Source organism: Babylonia areolata, chromosome 6 (genome assembly GCF_041734735.1).
Source record: "Babylonia areolata isolate BAREFJ2019XMU chromosome 6, ASM4173473v1, whole genome shotgun sequence".
Classification (NCBI taxonomy): domain Eukaryota; kingdom Metazoa; phylum Mollusca; class Gastropoda; order Neogastropoda; family Buccinidae; genus Babylonia; species Babylonia areolata.
Genome location: NC_134881.1, coordinates 32,769,343 through 32,792,533, shown reverse-complemented (window position 1 = coordinate 32,792,533; position 23,191 = coordinate 32,769,343). Strand labels below are relative to the sequence as shown.

The following is a 23,191-nucleotide window of genomic DNA, read 5'->3' as shown; positions in this document are numbered from 1 at the left end:
CGTCTGTAGCCCACAGTAACCCACACTGACCTAAATGTCAGACTGTGGACAAGACCCTCTGCTCTTACAGACTGCTGTCAGATGTTTGTACTTGGATTTGTGTGCATTCTGCTTGCACTGTTAACTAGCGGATCATTGTAACCTCTTCCCCAAACATTTTTTGCAAACAAGTCTGTTAAAGATTTTTGGTACATCTGTTTTTTTTCAAGACCAGTTATTGTGAAGCTTTACAATATGGATTCACAAGAACATTGTTGATTCTGACATACAGTGTGAAGAAAAGTCTCTTCACAAGCATCTCATCTTCCCCTCTCAATAATTACTTTGATCATCATGATTCAAAATGCATTTTTGTCTGACCCTTCTTTCTGTAAAAAAAAAAAAAATTCCTTTTCATTTCTCAATTAAACATTCCATTTATTCCGTTTATTTTTATATTAATCCTTTCAAGTCTTTTCAACGTAAAACCATTAATTTCTTTTTGATTGATCTTAGGAAATACTGACAGAGCATGAAATGGTGGTAAATTAACCAAGTCGCAATGAGCCCTTTCCAGGCAAAAAATAGATCTTTTCCTGACAGGTAAAAGGGTAATATAAAAAAAATACAAAAACAAAACCATTCAAAATGAATATACACACTCTGGACAATGCCATAAAATCCTATGAATACACATTCAAAGGCCAAATTAATCTCAACTAAAATGCATCCACTACATAAATATTCCTTATGTACAGAGTGTAAATAATCAGTAAGTGTCCATCCATGAATGATTGTACGTGTTCTGTGTCGGTTATCCAAATACATGTACCTCCTAACTCTAGAGAGAAACTTTTTACACAAAAAAAGGGTTAGAGCATCAACGTTTGTGAACTGAATCATGAAAACACACGGCTGTTAAGTGTTTGTCGGAAAAAGCACTGAGAATAAAGTCGCGATACCACCTGAGTTTGTGGTGTGTGCTCATCTGTACGGATGAAACTGCTCAACTGAATGAGAGAATGAATTCATATCTCACATACAGTTGCTCAGCCTGACAAAATATTTCACTGACACTTGCATGCAGGGTTCTGACACATGGACCCACAAAGTCTAAAATAGAAGATGTGTATTTGTTGTTATTTTAAGAATACAAGTATATAATGTCAGTTTGTAACTGCATCTGTACCCACTTGTCAAAAGACAGAAATACACCCAAAGTTGTTCGTATGTATTCAATGTGAGCATACCAGTCTGGATTCATGTCTGCCAGTATATGTGTGCATGAAAAAGGCTGCAAGCAAAATAACAGACACTTGCTTCAAACCAACACGTATGATGCGGTGACAATGCCATTTTGGAAAATAATTCTCCACAAGCTGTATACACCAAGCATACATGTAGTTCAAGCACAGAGAAAAGAATGCATGTTCTACAATTTTTTACATGCTTTTCATTGAGCTGTCCCAAGTTTTCATCACTGACTTTGTAATAATGTTTTCCTTTTTGTTACTTCCTTAAGGCATGAAAATTTCTCATGGAACTTAAAATGTCATATTTCCCAGCAAGGGAAGTAACCCATCACTGTTTAACTAGATAAACCGTAAATCGCTGAGTTCACAAATAGATTGATTCCAAGCAACACGTGCAACACACCTTCAGTCTTCAGTTTATAAACTCACACAAGCTCACAACAGATACCAGTTTGAAAGGAATGGTAATGGTACACAAAAACAAATTCAGATGACCAAGGAAAATGTAATTACCAAGCATGGAAATGGGTTCCAAGATACATGGAGAATGAAGGAACAACTCACTTTTCTTTTACCTGGTTATTTGCACTGTGAACTATTCATTTTGTGGACTTGAGTGGAAAACTCAATCTGTATGAGTTGTGTTGTCTTCAGTCTGAACAACAAGGAACCTGTGTGTGCATTTCTAAAACGAACTCCAAATGCCCTTTTTTTTTTTTTCAACACATTGTTTGTTCAAAACCCGCTGCATGGAGTGGGGAAAATGCACATATGACTTATCTTACAAGGAATGCGTTCGTAATGATGTCCGTCAATGAAAAGGGACCTGTTGAAAACACTATGCATAATCATGGTGTTCGTACTACATTTTCAGTTTGCACAGAACCTTTTACCCACGGAAGAAAGGCAAGATACTTCTTCTACCCACCCCATCCCCCAACACCCCAGTTATCATCCGTTAAGAACTCATTTCAGCCGCAGTTCTACATGCAACTTTTAGTCAACTGGCAGTTCTACATGCAACTTTTAGTAGACTGTCTCTGTTGGTATTTTCCCCTGTCTTTCAGTAGGCTACCCATGTAGGCTATCAATAGAAACTTCAGCAAATTGTTATTTAGCTAATGATAACCACATTTCTTCCGTCCCCACCATTCCTTTGTGTGACTGATGGAATGGACGTAGTGTAAGTAGGATAGGGACAAGGCAATCTTTGAAGCTTTTAAACAGTCCCTTCTTTGTTTCATAATATATTTTGATCGAAAATTTGGTTTAGCATCGATGCTCCATTTTCCAGTTTACTTTTCAAACTTTACAAAAATAGTTGAGGATTTTATAGGATTATCCAATTGATTCATGAGTGAGTTAGATGGTGCTTATTTTAGATGAGATGGCAGTTCCCATACATTAGTAAATTAATACTGAAGCAAAACTTTCTTGTATTAGTGTTTGTACATTGTACACTTTTCCTTCAGTGCTTCTTGTGGAACGTCCATGAATTGTGAACACTACTCATTTTGTATTGAGGGGGGAAATTGTGGATAATGCTGTTATTTATTGCAGTGGGACATTTTGTTTAACCAAGTCCTACAGCAATTAGACTGGATGGGGTCTGTATGGGTGGCACCTCTGGTTCATGCTGCAAATCCAGCTGTCTTTGAGAAAACAACCAATTTTGATTTCATTTTTTATGCTGATTGGCGATCTGTTTCTTGGTAGTAATGGCATGCAAAGTGCACCAAAGGGTTGGACATACAACATAGTACAGGCCTCGTCACTGTATGAAAACTGGACATCAACATGAGGGAATACACTACTGACATACTCACATAGTCACTGTATGAAAACTGGACATCCATTTTTTAAAAAAAGAAAATAACCCTAAAATAGGAGAAACTGAAAATCAGTATCAATGTGTATCAAAGCCCAAAAGCTGTGATGAAATCATAGTATGAAACTATGATGTAGATTTATATTATGTGGAAGAAGACGTCCCACTGACCATAATTTGGACAAATGGGCTTGTCCAGAATGAATATCATGTAAATTATGTGGGGAAAATGCATGGCGATATTGTTATGATTTAACAAAGCATGAAAGTCATGATGAAGACAGGGAAAAACTGAAACTCATGATGAAGATTGGGAAAGTTTGAATGACTGATACATCCATTTTATGATCATAAAACAAAGAAATGCCGATCAACCTGGGTGGTTTTTGCTACAATGAATTGTTTGGTTTCTAGCACAGAACTTTCAGTTCAACAAACACTCATTTAAAAAAAAAAAAAAGGAAAGTGTATGTGCAAGAAAGCACCCCTGGTTATGAGTAGTGCTCATTACATTGTTTGCTGAAAACTCAGCATCATTTAACCAAGCTCCCAAGAAGAAAACTTCAAGTTCCCAAGTTCCTTAACTTTTTTGTGAACCTTGTTGAACAGTGAATGTTACAGACTGCATGCAGGTCACTGAATCTTTGTATCCCTTTTCACAGTTAATCCACAGCTCAGTGATTGTAATGTTCAACGGAATTTAAAAAAAAAATAATGCAGAATGGAACTCCTCACACACAGAAATGTCTCATCATCTTGAACTGAAACATTTCCAGGCACCCTCTCACAGAGAACTACTCCAATCAAACTCCAGTTTACCGGCGGGTCTGCTAACACGCTTCTGCATGAACATGTAACTTGGCTAGCTTTCCACTGTTCATGTCATTATCCTTTGAGCAGATAAATGAAAAATGTTCAAGTAATCATTTCACTGTCGGCAGGACAACTGCACTGCCTTTGAATACCTTGATCCTTGCTGCATGAAGCAGTGAGGCTGTAGAGGTCAGGAACAAGCTGCGAGTGCTACAACAGTTCAGGTGTGTGACACATAGTGTTACCTCTGCCTCCCTTCCTCCAGTTTCCAACACTTCCAGCATATCGTCTTCCAGTCATAAAGATATATATATGTTTGAACCTGATCGGATGGGATTACATGACCAAGTTGTTCACTCTCTGTACTCCCCACCCCCCTTCTGCTGATCTCACTCCATCTTGCCCTACATCCCCTCCCAAACCTGTGGAATTGGATGGGCTTTAAGCAACAAAGAAACAATTACTTACCTTCATATCATGCCTCTTCTCAAAACACGACACAACAACATTTCAGCAGAATCTACCTAACATATCAGAAAATGTCTATAAGGAGTTCCACAGGGAACATTAAAGATGCAGACAATATGTCTCTCCCCAAACAAAGCACAGCTGTGGGCCAGTGTCTCCACAGAACTCAGGTGGAGGTGACCAGTGCAGGGTAGGGTCACGAGATGAGCTGCACATGCTTGCCCTCCGTGTCATCCAGGAAGAGGGTGCTGAAGACGTCATTGACAAAGAAGGGGTGGTACTTGCAGGCCCGCTCACAGTCAGGACAGAAGTTCACCTCGCACAGTTGTGGCATGATGCACCTCTCACCTACACAAAGGTAACACAACACTGTAGGTTACACACTCACACTGGGACATACACGCACGCACACACTGGCGCATACACGCACATGCACGCACACACACACACATACCACCCCTCACACATCACACCTTCTGCTCCACCCTGCCCACCATACACACACATGCATGTACACAGCACGTACACACACACACCACCCCCCACACATCACACCCCTCTTCCTCCCCCTTCTGCTCCACCCTGCCCACCATACACACACATGCATGTACACAGCACGTACGCACACACACACCACCCCCCACACATCATACCCCTCTTCCTCCCCCTTCTGCTCCACCCTGCCCACCATACACACACATGCATGTACACAGCACGTACGCACACACACCACCCCCCACACATCATACCCCTCTTCCTCCCACTGGCTCCACCCTGCCCATGATAAACACACATGTAGACATACACAAAACAGACAGACTGACATACCAGCGTCATTCTTGTCCCATTTGAGCAGCAGATCCACAGCATACATGGAGCGTGACTGGGGGGAGTGAGCCAGGCCCTGTGGGGGCGGCATGGACACTGCCGCCTCAAACAGCTCACGCAGCATCTCAAAGATGGAACCCTGCCTCACACACAACACGGCAAGTTGGAACCAGTAACACTGCATCCCTATTCTCTGCTCTTGTCTCACACACAACATGGCAAGTTGGAACCAGTAACACTGCATCCCTATTCTCTGCTCTGTCTCACACACAACATGGCAAGTTGGAACTGGTAACACTGCATCCCTATTCTCTGCTCTGTCTCACACACAACATGGCAAGTTGGAACTGGTAACACTGCATCCCTATTCTCTGCTCTTGTCTCACACACAACATGGCAAGTTGGAACCAGTAACGCTGCATCAGTATTCTATGCTCTGTCTCACACACAACACGGCAAGTTGGAACCAGTAACACTGCATATATATTCTCTGCTCTGTCTCACACACAACATGGCAAGTTGGAACTGGTAACATTGCATCCCTATTATCTACTCTGTCTCACACACAAGGCAAGTTGGAACCAGTAATGCTGCATCCCTATTTTCTGCTCTGTCTCACACACAACATAGTAAGTTGGAACCAGTAACACTACATCCGTATTCTCTGCTCTGTCACACACACAACATAGCAAGTTGGAACCAGTAACGCTGCATCAGTATTCTCTGCTCTGTCTCACACACAACATGGCAAGTTGGAACTGGTAACACTCCATCAGTATTCTCTGCTCTGTCTCACACACAACATGGCAAGTTGGAACTGGTAACACTGCATCCCTATTCTCTGCTCTTGTCTCACACACAACATGGCAAGTTGGAACTGGTAACACTGCATCCCTATTCTCTGCTCTGTCTCACACACAACATGGCAAGTTGGAACTGGTAACATTGCATACATATTCTCTGCTCTGTCTCACGCACAACATGGCAAGTTGGAACCAGTAACACTGCATCCCTATTCTCTGCTCTTGTCTCACACACAACATGGCAAGTTGGAACCAGTAACACTGCATATATATTCTCTGCTCTGTCTCACACACAACATGGCAAGTTGGAACCAGTAACGCTGCATACCTATTCTCTGCCCTGTCTCACACACAACATGGCAAGTTGGAACCAGTAACACTGCATCCCTATTCTCTGCTCTGTCTCACACACAACACGGCAAGTTGGAACCAGTAACACTCCATCAGTATTCTCTACTCTGTCTCACACACAACATGGCAAGTTGGAACCAGTAATGCTGCATCCCTATTCTCTGCTCTGTCTCACACACAACATGGCAAGTTGGAACCAGTAACGCTGCATCAGTATTCTCTGCTCTGTCTCACACACAACATGGCAAGTTGGAACCAGTAACACTGCATCCCTATTCTCTGCTCTGTCTCACACACAACATGGCAAGTTGGAACTGGTAACATTGCATCCCTATTCTCTGCTCTTGTCTCACACACAACATGGCAAGTTGGAACCAGTAACACTGCATCCCTATTCTCTGCTCTTGTCTCACACACAACATGGCAAGTTGGAACCAGTAACACTGCATCCCTATTCTCTGCTCTGTCTCACACACAACATGGCAAGTTGGAACCAGTAACACTGCATCCCTATTCTCTGCTCTGTCTCACACACAACATGGCAAGTTGGAACCAGTAACACTGCATCCCTATTCTCTGCTTTTGTCTCACACACAACATGGCAAGTTGGAACTGGTAACACTGCATCCCTATTCTCTGCTCTTGTCTCACACACAACATGGCAAGTTGGAACTGGTAACACTCCATCAGTATTCTCTACTCTCACACACAACACGGCAAGTTGGAACCAGTAACACAGCATCCCTATTATCTACTCTGTCTCACACACAACATGGCAAGTTGGAACCAGTAACACTGTATCCATATTCTCTGATCTGTCTCACACACAACATGGCAAGTTGGAACTGGTAACACTGCATCAGTATTCTCTGCTCTCACACACAACATGGCAAGTTGGAACCAATAACATAGCATCCATATTCTCTGCTCTGTCTCACACATAACATGCCATGTTCAAAGTAATAACACTGCAACCGTAGTATCCTGTTTCTTCTTCCCTATGTACAAATTATATTTGCTTTCTGTAAACCTGTGTCTGAATAAAATTGTGGAGGAAAAAAAAACCCAATGACACTGTATCCTATATATCCTATAATTTTGTCATGCAAACCCAGCTTGGGTCTGATATAACTGACACTACTAAGAAAAAGCAAAGGAAAAAATTTTCTTATTAAGTAAAAATACACTTTTTTCCCCCCCTAAAATCTCAATTCGTACGGATTCCAGCAAGTATAATTTCATAAAGTACTCATTTATATCTTCCAAACTTACATCATGTAACAATTTAAAAGAACACTTCAAACAAGACTAAAATTGTGAGGTATGTGAAAACACTGTTGTATGGTTTTTGTGTGCATGATTCATGTGTAAAATCTTCACAAAGTCAGACAGTGTTTATTCCCCATTTTGATGAAAATGTGCAGAACAAAAAAGCTAACAAGAAAAAGCCATCACACAACTCTACAACAATTAAAAAATACAAGGGTAACATACACTACAATATCTAATTGTCTAAATGTCTGTACTTATGTGCACATTTATCATATACTTGATTTTATGTCATTTTTAAATTGTTTATAGTGTTTTTACTTTCCCTTTTTCTATGCACAAGTCATCAGAAAATCCTTTCACAACATAAGGGGAACCGCACCTCTACTGTGGACCAACTGAAACCTGGGTTCTGCTGCTCAAACATGGGGATGAATTCATCGTAGTGTATCTGCAACAGATCAAAACGGGTTGCCTACAATCCAGCCCACCACAACACACACACACACACACACACCACAGACACTCACTATCACACAAATTTGTTATTGTTTTTTTTTTCTTCTTTTTTTTTTAAAACATGGGGATATCATACATCTTTGTTTCTTTCTTCTTTTCTTACTTCCTTTAGTTACCACACGCGCGCACACACACACACACACACACACACACACGCAAAACCTTTTTTTTTTTTGACCATCAGTGCTTTGAAAAGAGGGATGTCAATGCCCATACTGACCTGCTTCAGTTCTGAAGGAACGTAGTTCATCACTGTGAAGTGCTTTTCATATTCCTCAAAATGGTCCATGGAGAATTCACTGCAACACAACATCATGCTTTCATCAAACAAAATAAATTTGAAAACAAAACACAAAATGTTCAAAGGTTAAAGGTCCCACAGCCTTTTACGGCCATCAGGGCAGTGAATTCACATCCAGTGTGTTTGGGGCTCGGCACAGGAAGGCGGTGCCCAATCCTCAACGTTCCCCGTTTTCACCTTCCCAAATCAGGTGCCCGCCTGTCCCACCATGCTGAAACTGGGCCTTGAATCCTGATCACTGGTCAACACAGGATCAACTCAAACACCTCATTCTGCCACGGCGCCTCCTCAATCATTCTAAAATATACTCAATGGGTCCTGAATTTCATTCCTCCCAAAACATACTAAAAATGTCTTGAAATCTACAGCTCCTAAAATATACTAAAAATGTCCTGAATTCTAAAGCTTCTAAAACACTTCAAAATGTCCTGAATTCTATAACTCCTAAAACATACTAAAAGGTCATGAATTCAAAAGCTAATATATATATATCAAAAAGGTCATGAATTTTACAGCTTGAGGAGAGAAACCTTAACCCTTAGCTCAGGTGAAAAAGTATAACTGAAAGATACAACAATAAAAATGACAAACTCATCTGGATGGTGGAAAAATAAACAAGAAATTGTGGATGGGTGGGAGATCCTTCCCTAGTTTGAAGACTCAATCCTTGACAAATCACCAGATTTTATTACATAAAACATGAATGAAATATATTCTATAAAATAAAAAAACTCTCTTCCTTACTCTCCCCTACCCTGCCCCCTTCATTCCCCTCTCAGTTTCCCATATCCAAAAAATCTCCCCTCCATCTCCTCTGCCCCACTTCTACATCAAATGCACACACTTCACTTACATGTTGGCAAAACGCAGCCAGAAGACTTTATAGGCGTAGAGCTTCAGTGGCTGGACAGACCGCAGCAGCACAATGTAGCGGACATCAAACTTGACCTTCCCGATGTCGCCACGGTCAAACAGAACTAGGTTTTCCACATACTTGCACGCCACCTGTATAAAAATTGGTCATTCTCATTTCCAGGAACAATGTATAGATGGTTACAGTTGGTGTATTCCTTTTCCACCTTCATTCTAGTGTGAAAAACTTGCATCAGAGTGGATGGGCACTTTGGAAAACTTGCGTCAGAGTGGATGGGCACTTTGGAAAACTTGCGTCAGAGTGGATGGATGGGCACTTTGGAAAACTTGCGTCAGAGTGGATGGGCACTTTGGAAAACTTGCGTCAGAGTGGATGGATGGGCACTTTGGAAAACTTGCGTCAGAGTGGATGGACACTTTGGAAAACTTGCGTCAGAGAGGATGGGCACTTTGGAAAATTTTGGGAAACTTGCATCAGAGTGGATAGGCACTTTGGAAAACTTGCGTCAGAGTAGATGGGCACGTTGGAAAACTTATGTCAGAGTGGATGGGCACTTTAGAAAACTTGCGTCAGAGTGGGTGGGGCAGTTGGGTGGACCGAGTTGCTTGCCTGGCTGCAGATGTGTCTTACTGACTTTTTCACAACCAGCTTTCATAGGTGAGCTTCAATTTTAATATTACTGTTGGTAACATTTTCCAGTATCTAAAATTCAGCTACACCTTCAACACACGGTATAAATACATGCACATCTTGAAAATTCAATTCCCTTTAAGAGACACATGTTTACAGACAAACTGATACCTTACATGAAACAGGATGGAGGAAGAGTTCACAAACAAATCACAAAACTGAATATCTGTGACAAGAAAACTTTCAGCTTCCTATCTTTTACCAAAAGTATGGATAATTCGGTGTCCTGAACTACAACTTTTACTCTTTCTGTATATATTCTCAAGGCCTGACTAAGCGCGTTGGGTTACGCTGCTGGTCAGGCATCTGCTTGGCAGATGTGTAGCGTATATGGTTTGTCCGAACGCAGTGACGCCTCCTTGAGCAACTGAAACTGAAACTGTATATATTCCCGAAGAATAAAAGCATGCCAAAGATATGTGTACCAATATCTTAAATCTTTTTTATTTTTTTGCTTTTTTATCAGACTATTGCCATTAGAAAATAAAGTTCTAATTATGAAGTCCACAAGTGTAAAATATGTCATCAAAATTCAATTTGTTGTCTCAGTATGAGACCAAAGTCACTTCTGAAATAAAATTTTCAAGAGCCAGGGCAGACTGTCTGCAAGAGTCCATGTAAAAGAGTCAAACAGCTTTTATCCAGACATCCTGTCCTACCATGCAGTTTTGTCTATGATCACTTATGTTAAATCTTTAAGGGTTTTGTTGTTGTTATTGTTTTAATCAGAGAAGTTCTGATCAAGTGTTTATGCAGCTGTTTTGGGCTTGTATGTTTTTTTTTGGGGGGGAGGGGGGGAGTGGATAAGGAAAAACAAAATCTTGGCACTTTAATCATTTTAACCATGTACACCTCCAACAAAAAGTCATGAATTTCTCTCAAAATCAGAATAATAAGAAGAAGAAACTGGGAATAGTAATGAATTGGTAAAACCCTGAAAGAAATTTCAGATAAGATTAAACATGTGCACCTATTATAAACCCAAAGCTGAAAAGACCTAGACTAATTAGAAAATCACATTTGAAGACTAATTAGAAAGTCACATTTGAAAACTCTGCCATCATTACATGTGCTTCATCGGTGTCTTCACACTGTGGAATTTGTCAGCCCAGGAAATCACGGTGTGCCATCATCTTACTTTCAGAGCAGAGGTCACTCTACTTGTTTGCCATTGTAAAGTTACCTCTCCCTCTGCCTCATTCACACTTCCATTTGTCTGTGAATGATTGGTACCAGGGAGAAAGACTTCTTCTGCGTTCACTCGTATGCACACGACTGGGCTTTTACGTGTATGACCGTTTTTACCCCGCCATGTATGCAGCCATACTCCGTTTTCGGGGGTGTGCATGCTGGGTATGTTCTTGTTTCCATAACCCACCGAACGCTGACATGGATTACAGGATCTTTAACGTGCGTATTTGATCTTCTGCTTGCATATATACACGAAGGGGGTTCAGGCACTAGCAGGTCTGCACATATGTTGACCTGGGAGATCGTAAAAATCTCCACCCTTTACCCACCAGGCGCTGTCACCGTGATTCGAACCCGGGACCCTCAGATTGACAGTCAAACGCTTTAACCACTCGGCTATTGCGCCCATCAGGGAGAAAGACGACATGATCAACACACCTTTGGTCCGGTTTCTGGCAGACGGACGATACAGTTAAGATCATCGGAAATAGTGATGTCCATGCCTCGTGCCAAGTTCCACGGCTTGCAGATCCATGTGTTGTCAAGACCTCTGAAACAGTCCCACAGTGATGCATTTCAATATACTGGCACTGTGGTGCTAACCAAGTAGATGGGAAGGAATTTCAATTAAATATTTAAAAAAAAAAAAAAAAAAAAAAAAAAACGTTAGGTGGTGTCAACATCTGCTGAACACCAACCAACTCTAATCTAAAGTGTATTTAAATGAAATAAAGTTAATGTTCCATAAGTGATCACTAGATTTTCTTATTTCAGTGAATTTTCAATCAAATGCAGCAGGCCCTCACTGATTTCTACCTCAACTACACGCACGCACACACACACACACACACACACACACAAATATGTGCATGCACATACATACAGATGCACACTCTACACATGTTCAAACTTCAACTTTAATTTTCTTCTCGTGATTCAGTAAGTCTTCACATTCACGCTTTTTTGATGTGTGCATCTCATGACGAAAAAGTAACCCAAACATCATAAATCATATGTTCAGACGAAGATTAGATTAGATTAGATAAAGAATCAAATATATCAATATGTATATCAGATGCTGAGTTATACAAATACAGATTTTCCCTTTTAAAAAGGAAAAAAGATACAGACTTATTCAACTCTAGTTGTGCACTTTGTTCACCTCCCTTGATGATTGACCTGTTGATAAGAAACTAATCACCTGTGTCCATGAACCCCCACAATCAACCACATTTTTTATTCTTTTTTTTTTCATCTACTGAAAAAGGAAAAAACTGATAACACTTTAACAAAATATGCTTCCTCTTCACTGTTTAATGTCACTTTTCTTCCTTTCCAAAGGAGGTTATTACTCTCTTTACTTCAACACAATCTACACTTAACATCATTATGATAACACAAAAACATTTGACATTCAGTCGCTTCTTAAGTAGAACAGAATACAAAAAGTCAAGTGCAGGATGAAGTCGACAACTAACCAGAATAAGCAGACAGGACTGTAATCTTAAGCTGCTGTACATATGTATATGTCCTCAAATCAACGTGGATTAATGTTTCGGAAATGAATGTAACAGCCAATAAGAAACACAATGGCAGACACTAAAAGATTACTTCCCTCTGTTTTATAAGTCTCACACATATGATTCAATGCGTCACATGAAATTACACTAATCAGTAGCACCAAACATCAAAACAGCCTCCCGAAAACTACTCACTCTTTTTCGCGGGCCTGGAAGTACGAGACAAACTGCGGCAGCTCCGTTTCCAGGTTGAAGGTCACAGGCAGCCATTTAGGTTCCAAGGCAAGGGGAGTGGGGGGTGGTTTTTTGGCAGCCCGCCGAGACACTATGGCCAACAAGTCTTTGACGGTGAGGATCATTTCACAGGGAAACTGGTTGATGTGGCGCCCTGGGTGGTTGACACTCAGTTCTCTGTGGAGGTAAAACTGGTTTTCCAGAATCAATAAAACTTTTATCATTTCAATGCAAGAGATTTACTGCCTAAATAGCTTTAATTTTAGGTTCTGGCAGTATAAAAATGTTAATAAATCATCATTAATGCAAGAGAGTAGGCAAGCATGTTCAAGTGGGTACGTATATGCGCACTCTCACACGAATGCATTTGTGTGCATACACCTTGGTGCTTTTGTGTTATGCCCCCGAAAACAAACAGATGGCAGCATAAATGGTAGGCTAAAGAGATCACACAAGTCATAGTGCCTCATGGGATCAAGTGCTTGAACAGTCCAATATGTTCGAATGACAGACACCCAACATAAGAATCTGCATTTTCATAGCCCATCTTAAAGTGTCATCATTTAGGTAGTGTCAGTGTACAGTCAGATAGGTCCCCTCCCCCCAACTTTCCTGGATCGTCATCCCGTTGGCCATATCAAGTGAGGGAGGTGTTGATGTTAAACGTAATCACTGTTTAAGTCATGCATGAAACCCATCTCTCACCGTTAAGAGAACGCAGAAACTGCACCCAACAAAGAAGATGACTTGTACATTTTGTGTGCATGCGTCACACTGTGGCACACCAGTGCACAGTCACAAGCATGGTTAAGCATGAATGTATGTGTACATTTATTTATTCTTTTGAGAGGATGACCATATTCAAAACAAGTCATCTGTGTAACAAATCAGAACAGTATTTACAACATTAAGTTTCACTCAGCATTTTTTCTTCTTCCTGAACATCAATGGAAGCACTGGTTGTCTGCTTTTTTTGTCTCAGTGTATGTGATGAAAAGTGAGTTGTGTTTGACAGTGTGTGCGTGTTGGGGGATGTGTAGGTGGGTGTTGGGAGGTAGGGCTTGAGAGTGGGTGAGTGTGGGGTGATTGAGGGTGTGAGAGGGTGTGCATGTGTGTAATCAGTCTGTGAGTCTGTAGCAACTAATCTAAATAAAAGTTATGATATATTCTGTCTAAAATCACTAAAGAAAAGACTTTAAATCAAAGAAAAGATCCATGCGGGTCTATGCCACATGCTGTCAAAAGCTGTATGTACCATATTTTCTTCTTTTTTTTCTTCTTTGTTCATGGGCTGTGATTCCCATGTTCACTCATACACACAAGAGGGCTTTTTACATGTATGACCATTTTTACCCTGGCATGTAGGCCGATACTCTATTTTCAGGGGGGTGCCATGTTGTTTGTGTGTGTGTGTTGTTTGTGTTCATCATGTGTGTGTGCAACCATGTGCATGCTGGCATGCATCTGCATCCCCATACCTTTGTTATCATCATAAAACTCACAAGCAACAACTGACCTGAACACCACTGATACATAAACACACAACACAAATACAAAAAAAACCCACTTACTCATAATCTTTGAAGCTTTGAGCAATCCACACAATGTCCGCCTCCTCTGGAGCATCCACCAAGATGAAGCGATCGTCAGTCAGAAACTCCCTGAAGTTCTGATAGCTGACAAACACTCGCAGTTTTGCGTCTTTGGGCAGAGGCTTGTACGACAGATTGGGGTCTGGCAGCGTCTCCGCTTCTCTGAATTTCTGAATAAAGTCAGATGTGTCAGTTTCAAAGAGTTCAAAGCGTGGAGACTGATCCACATATGCCACTCCACAGGAAAATTAAAGAGTGTGTGGCTGCCATATAAAACTAAATGTCTTAGTGTGTGTGTGTATCTGTCTGTGTGTGCATACATGTGTGCAAAAACAGGAAGCAACAGCTTCATAAATGTCAGTGTATGGGGCAGTGTCCGAACTCAATGAATTCCAAGTTTCCAGTGCCAAAGGGAAAATTCTAAATAGTAACAGTCATTTTTTTTTTTTTAACAACCTTTGCAAAAGAAAAAAAAGATATGAAATATGATCATCATCAAAATAAACTGACATCATCACTATTACAATCATATTCAGAAGTTATGTCACCTAACTGAATAACCACCTACACTACACTGACACAATGTTAAAATAAAGAAAAAAGGCACGTACTGACACACACAAACACACACACACACACACGTTTTCCTGCAATGAAAGTGTATTTCTTTCTGCTAACACACACAAACACATACCCCTTGTCCACACACACACACACACCATCCCCTCCCACCCCTCCCACACACCCAACCTCAAAATACTGTGCAGGGGCTGGGTCTGAGTGAAGGGCACATGGGTCATGTCACACACACAGATACCCCCCCATCCCCCACCCACACACACACACTACACCACACTACCTGAAAATACTCTACAGGGGGCTGGGTCTGAGTGAACAGCATGTGGGTCATGTCACACACTTACACATATTCACACACACACACACATACCCACACACACACCACACTACCTGAAAATACTCTGCTAGAGACTGGGTGAACTGCACATGGGTCACGTCACACACATACCCATACCCTCACACACACCCACACAACACACTACCTGAAAATACTCTGCTGAGGGCTGGGTCAGGGTGAAGGGTACATGGGTCATGTCGCTGGGTGCCCAGGGCTGGGACAGGGCCTGCAGGACAAGGTCCTCTGCACTCCGGCTGTACACTCTGTTGACCGTCATCTCCTCTGTCACAGCCACATAAATACAACTTGTCACAACCAGAAACAGAACACTTTGCTGACTAGATCCTCCAGCATTTTGAATGCGCTGAACATTTTCTGTTAATTAACATAAAAAAATAATATTACTCAGCACGGGGGAAACATTCCGTAATGTTCCAGCTTTCGCCTTGTCCTGGGTCCCAGGCTTTTGACTGGCGTCCTGGGTCTTCATCCCCTCCTGCCCCATAACCTGTGTCCTGGGTTCCGGGCCTTTTGACTGGTGGCCTGGGCCTTTGTCTTCCACTGTATCCCGAGCCCTAGTACCTGGGCCTCTCGATGAGGTTCATCCCGTGTCCGGCAAATGTTTGTCCTGAGCTGTGTGTCAGTGTTGTTGTTTGTTTTGTTTTTAAGCAGAAGCTTCCTGAAGCCGGTTAAGACACTACACCATAAGAGTGAACACCTGTATGCCGGTCCAGGTTTTGGGTTGTTTTGGGTGTGGGTGTGGGTGTGGGTGTGTGTGTGTGTGTGTGTGTGTGTATGGACAGACCCTTCTTAGAACATTTATTTGAGAGAGAGAGAGGTGGTTTTGTGAGTGCCTTCTGGCTGGTTTTGTTTTGTTTATAGCTTAATAGTGTATTGGTGTTTTAATATTGTTATTTTTTTCACTAGTAAAGGCTGTGACAGTGAGGTTGCATGAGTGAATTGAAATCAAAGTATCATTATCAAATACATAATTTCTGCCCGAGCACTTGGGACAGAGAGAGCGGAAGAGAATAAATCTTGTGTGGAAGAGAAATATCTGTATTCTGTGTTTGTGTTGTCTGGTGAATTGGTCTCTCGATCTCTTCCCTACGGGGGTCCTGACATTGTGTCTGAAGTGTATCCTGTACTTCATTATGCATTTGTCTGCTGATGATTCTATGCTGGTTATTTGCTACTATATGCAAGTGTACACACACACACACACACACACACACACACACACCTGAACACAATACACCGTCTCTCTCTACCTTTAAACAGCCCCATACCATTGATCCCAATGTCACGCAGAGGCCAGAGCAGAGAGTAGACACACTGGCTGGTGGTGAAGGGCACCATCTTACAGCTGGGTTTGTCACTGTGTTGGATTTTCGATCCCACCTCATCCGTCACGTACCACAGTGGCATCACCTCATTGGCTGGCTACACACAGCAAGGATTATAATCATAACAATGGAATGGAGATGTCAATGATGACCATCACCATCATCATCATCATCAACAGCCATTTCTTAAGCATTTAGCACATATTTTAAACAAAAAAGAGCAAATATCCAAATGGATTTTAAACACACCTTAACTTAACCACACATACTGTACCACATGGTGCGCACATGCACACACACACACACGCCTACGCACACACATGCCTACACACAAGACGCCTACGCACACACATACATTGTCCCAGATCAAGATGGTTTTTAGAATTTATTGAAAAGATATTCTAAGATTCTGAATGATTTGTGAGAAAAAATAAGTCATGCTGTGTGGATCAGTTCTCCACAATTCAGAAGCATACCGTAAGAACCAATAACTATGAGACATACTCCTATACAGTGAACGGTCACAGCGTGCGTTTCAGAAGAAAAGCCAGGAGAAGGGAAAGGAACACAGATGCTGAGTTCGAACGAACAGGATGGAACAGAGTAAATCAGACACACTGTTAGTGGCACAGGCAACTTTTGCACATTATACTCATGAAGACTGAAAGCCAGTGCAGCAATTCTCAGAAATGAGGCAGGTATGGTGTTGAGAAGCTATGAAAATTAAAAATGCAGATGAAACATGCAAATGGCGTTCTGCACCGCTCGCATTTTAACTGCACCCCAACCTACTCTTCTGGTCATTTTCTCAATAATTTGTTTAAATTGTGCATATTTGGAGGTACATGAGAAATGTCTAAAAGTATACACTCCATGCAGCTGTATCCAAACATGAAATGATGACAGCATTAGCTAAGTTTTGTATCAGTTTATTTATGTTTGACAGGAATGTGTGTGTGTGTGTCAGTGTGCATGTGTAATGGAACCTGATACTGTTTTTTGTGTGTTTCTTTCCCCTTAATCGCACTTACCATGTCAGGTGTTCGAATTTTGTATGTCTGTACAATTCTGAAACATATTCATAAATTCCATCAATGTTAATTAACAATCAGCAAAGGAAAAAAGTGAACACTGGTGTACCTGTCACAGACTTGTTCTGATCTAGCTTCTGTCTCAGTGCTCCATTATGAGACTAACTTTCTTATCAAATTCAACATTCTTCTATTGTCTTGTCAAAGCACCAGCTAAAAAGAACATAAAATATTTGAATTCCATAGTCTTACAAACAAAACATTGCTTGACCAAGTCCTTCAAGTACACATTTCTTTATGCTTTTATAAACAAAAATAACAGTGACAACTCCATAGAACTTTTTTTCAGGAGTGTATCAGGGAAGGAGGGTAGTCTTATCAAAATAAACCTTTTTGTTTGTTGCATGATCAAAGTACTAGGTGACCAACTAAAAAAACACATGATTCTTAATCTCCTCACTCATGTAATTTTGCTTGATGGTCTCATCAACAAAGAAAAGCACTTAACAAGATTTTCACTTATCTGATTACACAAAATTCCAGCTGTTTAAAAATCATTTCACAACAATGCTGACTTCTTTTCCGATGCTCCAAATGTATTCATACTGACTGGCTGCAACCTAAGTGAAGAGAACAATGAAGGCAAGATTACAGGTCAGCTGATACCCTTGTATAGACACAATCCCATGACAGTGATTTCTGCCACTTACATCTATGTACAGCTGAAAAAAATGGTCTTATTTGCAAATGCTCTACAAAAATCTGATAACTTTAGTTTCAGGATCTTCAAAATATGCATTCTTCTGCATATTTCTCTTTCGCACACACACACAGGACCCTTCCTTATTCTTTCCACATTCAAAACTGCCTAGCAAAAAAATAAAAGGTTTTCATGTTTAGAACTGTAAAAACACTGCAATTTCATCCACATGGAACTCACATCAAGTCAACAGAAATGCTCAAAAAAAATTTTTTCAATAAATCTTTTCACATCCACGTGAGGCTTTTGCTATTTTCCATTCACGTCTACTTTCAAACAAACCAAGCCACTCAATGTCCTTTAAAATAAACTTTTTTAAATACTTTTAACCATCCCTGTGCACTTACTGTACAGTTTGAGTTTGATGGCTGATGTTGCTGTTGCAAGGCGGATCTTCACTTCTGTGTTCGACCTGCCATCCTTTGTAAGTGTCGCTCCCAAGTACTTGAAGGCTACCACCTCCACCTCCACCATTTCCCTTGCCATCAAACACAAACTGTACAGATCCTTAGTGCTCGCCATTCTCCTGTATGGATGTGAAAGCTGGACACTGTCAACCAAGCTTGAGAAGAGGATCCAAGCATTTGAGATGAAATGCTACCGAAAGCTGCTCCGCATCTCATGGGTCGAACACAAGACCAACGACTATATCCGGAGCAAAGTCGAAGCCCTCGCCGGACATCAAGAACCCCTCCTGGCCACCATCAAAAGGAGGAAGCTGGCCTGGTTTGGCCACGTGACCCGCCACAACACCCTGTGCAAAACCATCCTGCAGGACACCACTGAGGGCGGAAAAAAGAGGGGAAGAAGCTGGACAGATGACGTCAAGACCTGGACTCATCTGAAGATGCCAGAGCTGGTGTCAGAGGCCGAGAGCAGACCAGGCTGGAGGAGAGTGACGTCTGCTGCATCCCTTGTGTTCCCCCCCATGACCCGGTGGGTCACAGGACGAAAAGAGAAAAAGAGAGAGAGAGTGCACTTACTTCCACAAGTGGCGCATAACCAAGTCCCCAGACTGTTCCGTGTCCAGGTTATCCATGTCCAGATTCATCATGAGACCCACGCGTTGCAGCAGTGCAGGGAACTGGGTGAGGTGTGCCCGTGCGTACTTCAGCTCAAACGTCCAGGCATGGTCCACAAGAAACACACTGCAGTGGTAAAATGTCAACTGTCATTCTGAGGATCCAGCAATCTGGTTGATTGTATTTATTCAACTATGGTGGTTTATGCCTTGCTGTTCAGTCTATCAGAAAGATAGTTAATTATACAGCTGGTTTATTGTGCTCCTGTTGGAGGAGGTGGCAGAATGATTAAAACATTTATCTGCCAATACAGTGTGCGTGACAGTCTGAATTTGAATCCCGGTCTCATCTTTTCCACCAAGTTGACTGGAAAATCAAACTGAGCATCTACTCATTCCGATGAGATGATAAAACGAAGTCCCATATGCAGCATGCACCTTGCACACTGAAAAAGAACCCATGGCAACATAAGTGTTGTCCTCTGGCAAAATTCTGTGGGAGAAATCCAATCTGATACAGTGATAGGTACACAAATATCTATACATGCACTCAAAGCCTGACTAAGCCCGTTAGGTTATGCTGTTAAGTAAGGCATCTGCTTTGTAGACGTGGTTTTGTTTGTTAAAGCTGTAGGGTCTTTTTTTCCCTTCAAAATAATGGGCCTTTATCAAGTTTATGTTAAGTCAATGCCCTCACATGCACAAATATGCACATGCATATAAGCACACATGTGTGCACGTGTGCACACACATGCACGCACGTCAATATAACAATCATATGTATAAGAAAATAAAAGCAACTTTCAGCATTCTGACAAATGACATGAATGCCTGTGGGTATTTTCTTCAATAAATACTTATACTGTTCAACTGAAAGGTTTCCATGTTTTCTTCATCTTTTTTTTCTTTTCTTGTTTTGTTTTTTTGTTTTTTTGGGGGGGTTAGTTTTTTGTGTTTTTTTTTGTTGTTGCTGTTGTTGTTTTTGTCAGAACTGCTCTTTTGTCCTAAGTGGTGTTACTCTCAAGCCACTCATGCCCCATTCAAAGCCTAATTCAAAACCAGACTAGGCTTCCTCAGTGCTGGCAGTCCATCCCAGGGAGGTATCTATGTTAGACTGCCATGAGACAATTTCTAATAGTAATTATCTCATTTTTCATACTTCAAAAGCAAAAGCATCCTAACAGTGAATGTCTGAAAAAGTGCTTTCGAAACTGGCTACTTCCACTTTACAGAAGTGCTCATTCAATTTCAAATTGTGAATTTGAGACCAAAAGTGCTTTGGAACATATTTTGCATCTGAATCAATGTTCATTACAGGTTTTGTTGATTTTCCAAATTTTAATAGTAAGCATACCAATCAGCAGAGTACAAATTAATGCAAACTGTTTTAAAACAACATTTTTAACATTTCATCATGCACAATTAAGACAAATCATTAAAGTCATTAACCTTGTGGAATCCATGGCTTTAATCCCTTTGTCGTTGTGCACAATCATTCTGGACTGCACAGGCTTGCCTTCCACTTCTTCCTGCATCTCCATCACATACTGACCAATGTCATAGGTCTGCAACACCATCACATTCAAAATCACCTCCTATACCTCGACTTATGTGACCAGTCAAACTGTGCATGTAATTGTAATAGTATGTAAAGCAGAAGTTTACAATTGTGTGAAAAACTGCATCACTGTAATTGAAAAGCTGCACGTGCACACTGTATTTTATGCTGTATCTGTGTGTCACTGTACTGAAGTGGGCGCAGAGAAAGAGGGGCAAAGACAGAGGTGAGACAGAGGGCAGTGCACTGTAGTAACAGGAGGAGGAGTAGGGGGCTTTGAATATATTCCATGGGACTTTTGTCGTTTTGATATTTATGTTCTTGTTCGGGTTGATCAAACTATTTCCATTTGTTCCAATCTGGTGGGCAGCATTGCATGGATTATTTTGGAATGCAAAAAATAGATTATTGATTTTGCATAAATTTGTTAATTCACACACTTAAAAAGCACATGAGCACTTTGTGTAAATTACATAATTATACAATGAGTATCTCTCTGTGTGTGTATGTATTATCAATGTTTTTGTGTGTCATTATGATTGTTTGTCTTTGGGTCTATGGCTAAAAATACACATCAGTCTTGAGTCAGAGTATTTGCACATGTTGGGATACAGGGAAGAGTTTGCAAAGGGGGAAAGAACAAAAGGGGAAGGAGAGGAAAGTGAATGGCAGGTTAAAGATTAAGAACATCATGACTCAACTGATGTTTGTTCTTCACTACATATCACAAATCAACAACAGCTGCCAAACATCTTTAGCAGTCAGTTCCAAGCTTCAAAAAAGCTGCTGACTTGGATGTGAAGCAAAAACACACCAGTCTTGCAGCTCATTTTTTGTTGCTGTTCCCATTATCTACCATGTTTTGTTCACTTGTGGAGGACAGCAAGAACAAAAGCCTTGATTGTGAATCCAATTTTAATGCAAAACTGTTTCAAGCTGTGTGGTGATGAATCTGTATCGGACAATGGTTTTATAGCTAAGTAACACAAGAGGTCATAGACGAAGCCCAATTTTCTACCACCACTTGAGCACTATAGAGGCCGCTATACTTGTGCAAGCTTTGAAACATCACTTGTCACTGGTCACTGGTTCCCTTTTGTACAAGGAGATTCTTCAACAGCAACATTCACAAGTTTTCCCCTCAGGATGGAATGAGTAGTGTTCAAAACTAGCATGGCGGATGTTCACTATGCCAGTCACACTTAGTGGAGGAGCGCGTTGGGTTACACTGCTGGTCGGGCATCTGCTTTGCAATGTGTAGCATGTATGGATTTGTCCGAATGCTGTGACGCCTCCTTGAGTAAATGAAACTGGATGAGAAGAAATGTGAATTTTGCCACTTCAACTTCCTCTGTTGGCATTTATTAGTGTTCACGTGTACATTATTTTAACAACGTGTCACAATTCGGATTTGTTGTTGTTTTCTTTACCAAGGCTTTCACGTTAAAAACTCGTTTTTCATCATCGGTTGGCTGCTTGTAATTAAATGGTTGTCTGCAAGCTTGCTTTCGGTTTTTTTCTGGGTGGTTAAATTCATTAAAAAAATAAATGACAGAAGAAAGAGAGAGGAGGGGTGGGTGGTGACAGCCCCATATTGTTAATTACTTTTTACAACAAGAAGAAAATAAATAAAACATTGAAAACAACAATCAACATACTTCCTCTGTTACTTTCTGGTACACCGACTTCCACAGATGCTCTGGCACTCCTGACGACAAGAACTGGTTTTTGTATAGTTCAGTAAATTCTTCTTCTGTCAGACCGACTTCGACACTGTCAGCCTCTGTGCCGTTCGACACTTTTTGGTCTGCCATTCTCGAGGTGTTCACACTTAAACCAAAACAAAGCTTCAAACACGGCACCTACAAGACTGGAAATTTCGACTGCACAACGTGGTTCTCTGACTCCGACTCTGACTTCCGGTTCGGTGAGTAGTGTTCTCCGCGAGCATTCATAGGCACGTGAGTATTGAATAGGTGATTGAATATTCATAGGCACTTGAATATCATAACAAATTAAGTTCTTTACAACACGAAGAACAGACGA

At 41.1% G+C, this 23,191-nt stretch overlaps 1 protein-coding gene across 1 annotated transcript; it reads right to left on the bottom strand.

Annotated features, from left to right (window-relative positions):
• Positions 1-383: 383 nt before the first annotated feature.
• LOC143282956 (tubulin--tyrosine ligase-like protein 12) lies at positions 384-23,056 on the bottom strand. Its single transcript, XM_076588877.1, has 14 exons — positions 22,804-23,056; positions 21,037-21,152; positions 19,550-19,714; positions 17,807-17,843; positions 16,719-16,872; positions 15,575-15,711; positions 14,493-14,683; positions 12,883-13,098; positions 11,606-11,717; positions 9,266-9,417; positions 8,332-8,410; positions 7,975-8,043; positions 5,170-5,308; positions 384-4,689 (listed from the first exon to the last, which is right to left on the bottom strand). The coding sequence occupies exons 1-14, from the start codon at positions 22,957-22,959 to the stop codon at positions 4,538-4,540; spliced, it is 1,875 nt and encodes a 624-aa protein (XP_076444992.1). The 5' UTR covers positions 22,960-23,056; the 3' UTR covers positions 384-4,537.
• Between the last annotated feature and the right edge of the window lie 135 nt (positions 23,057-23,191).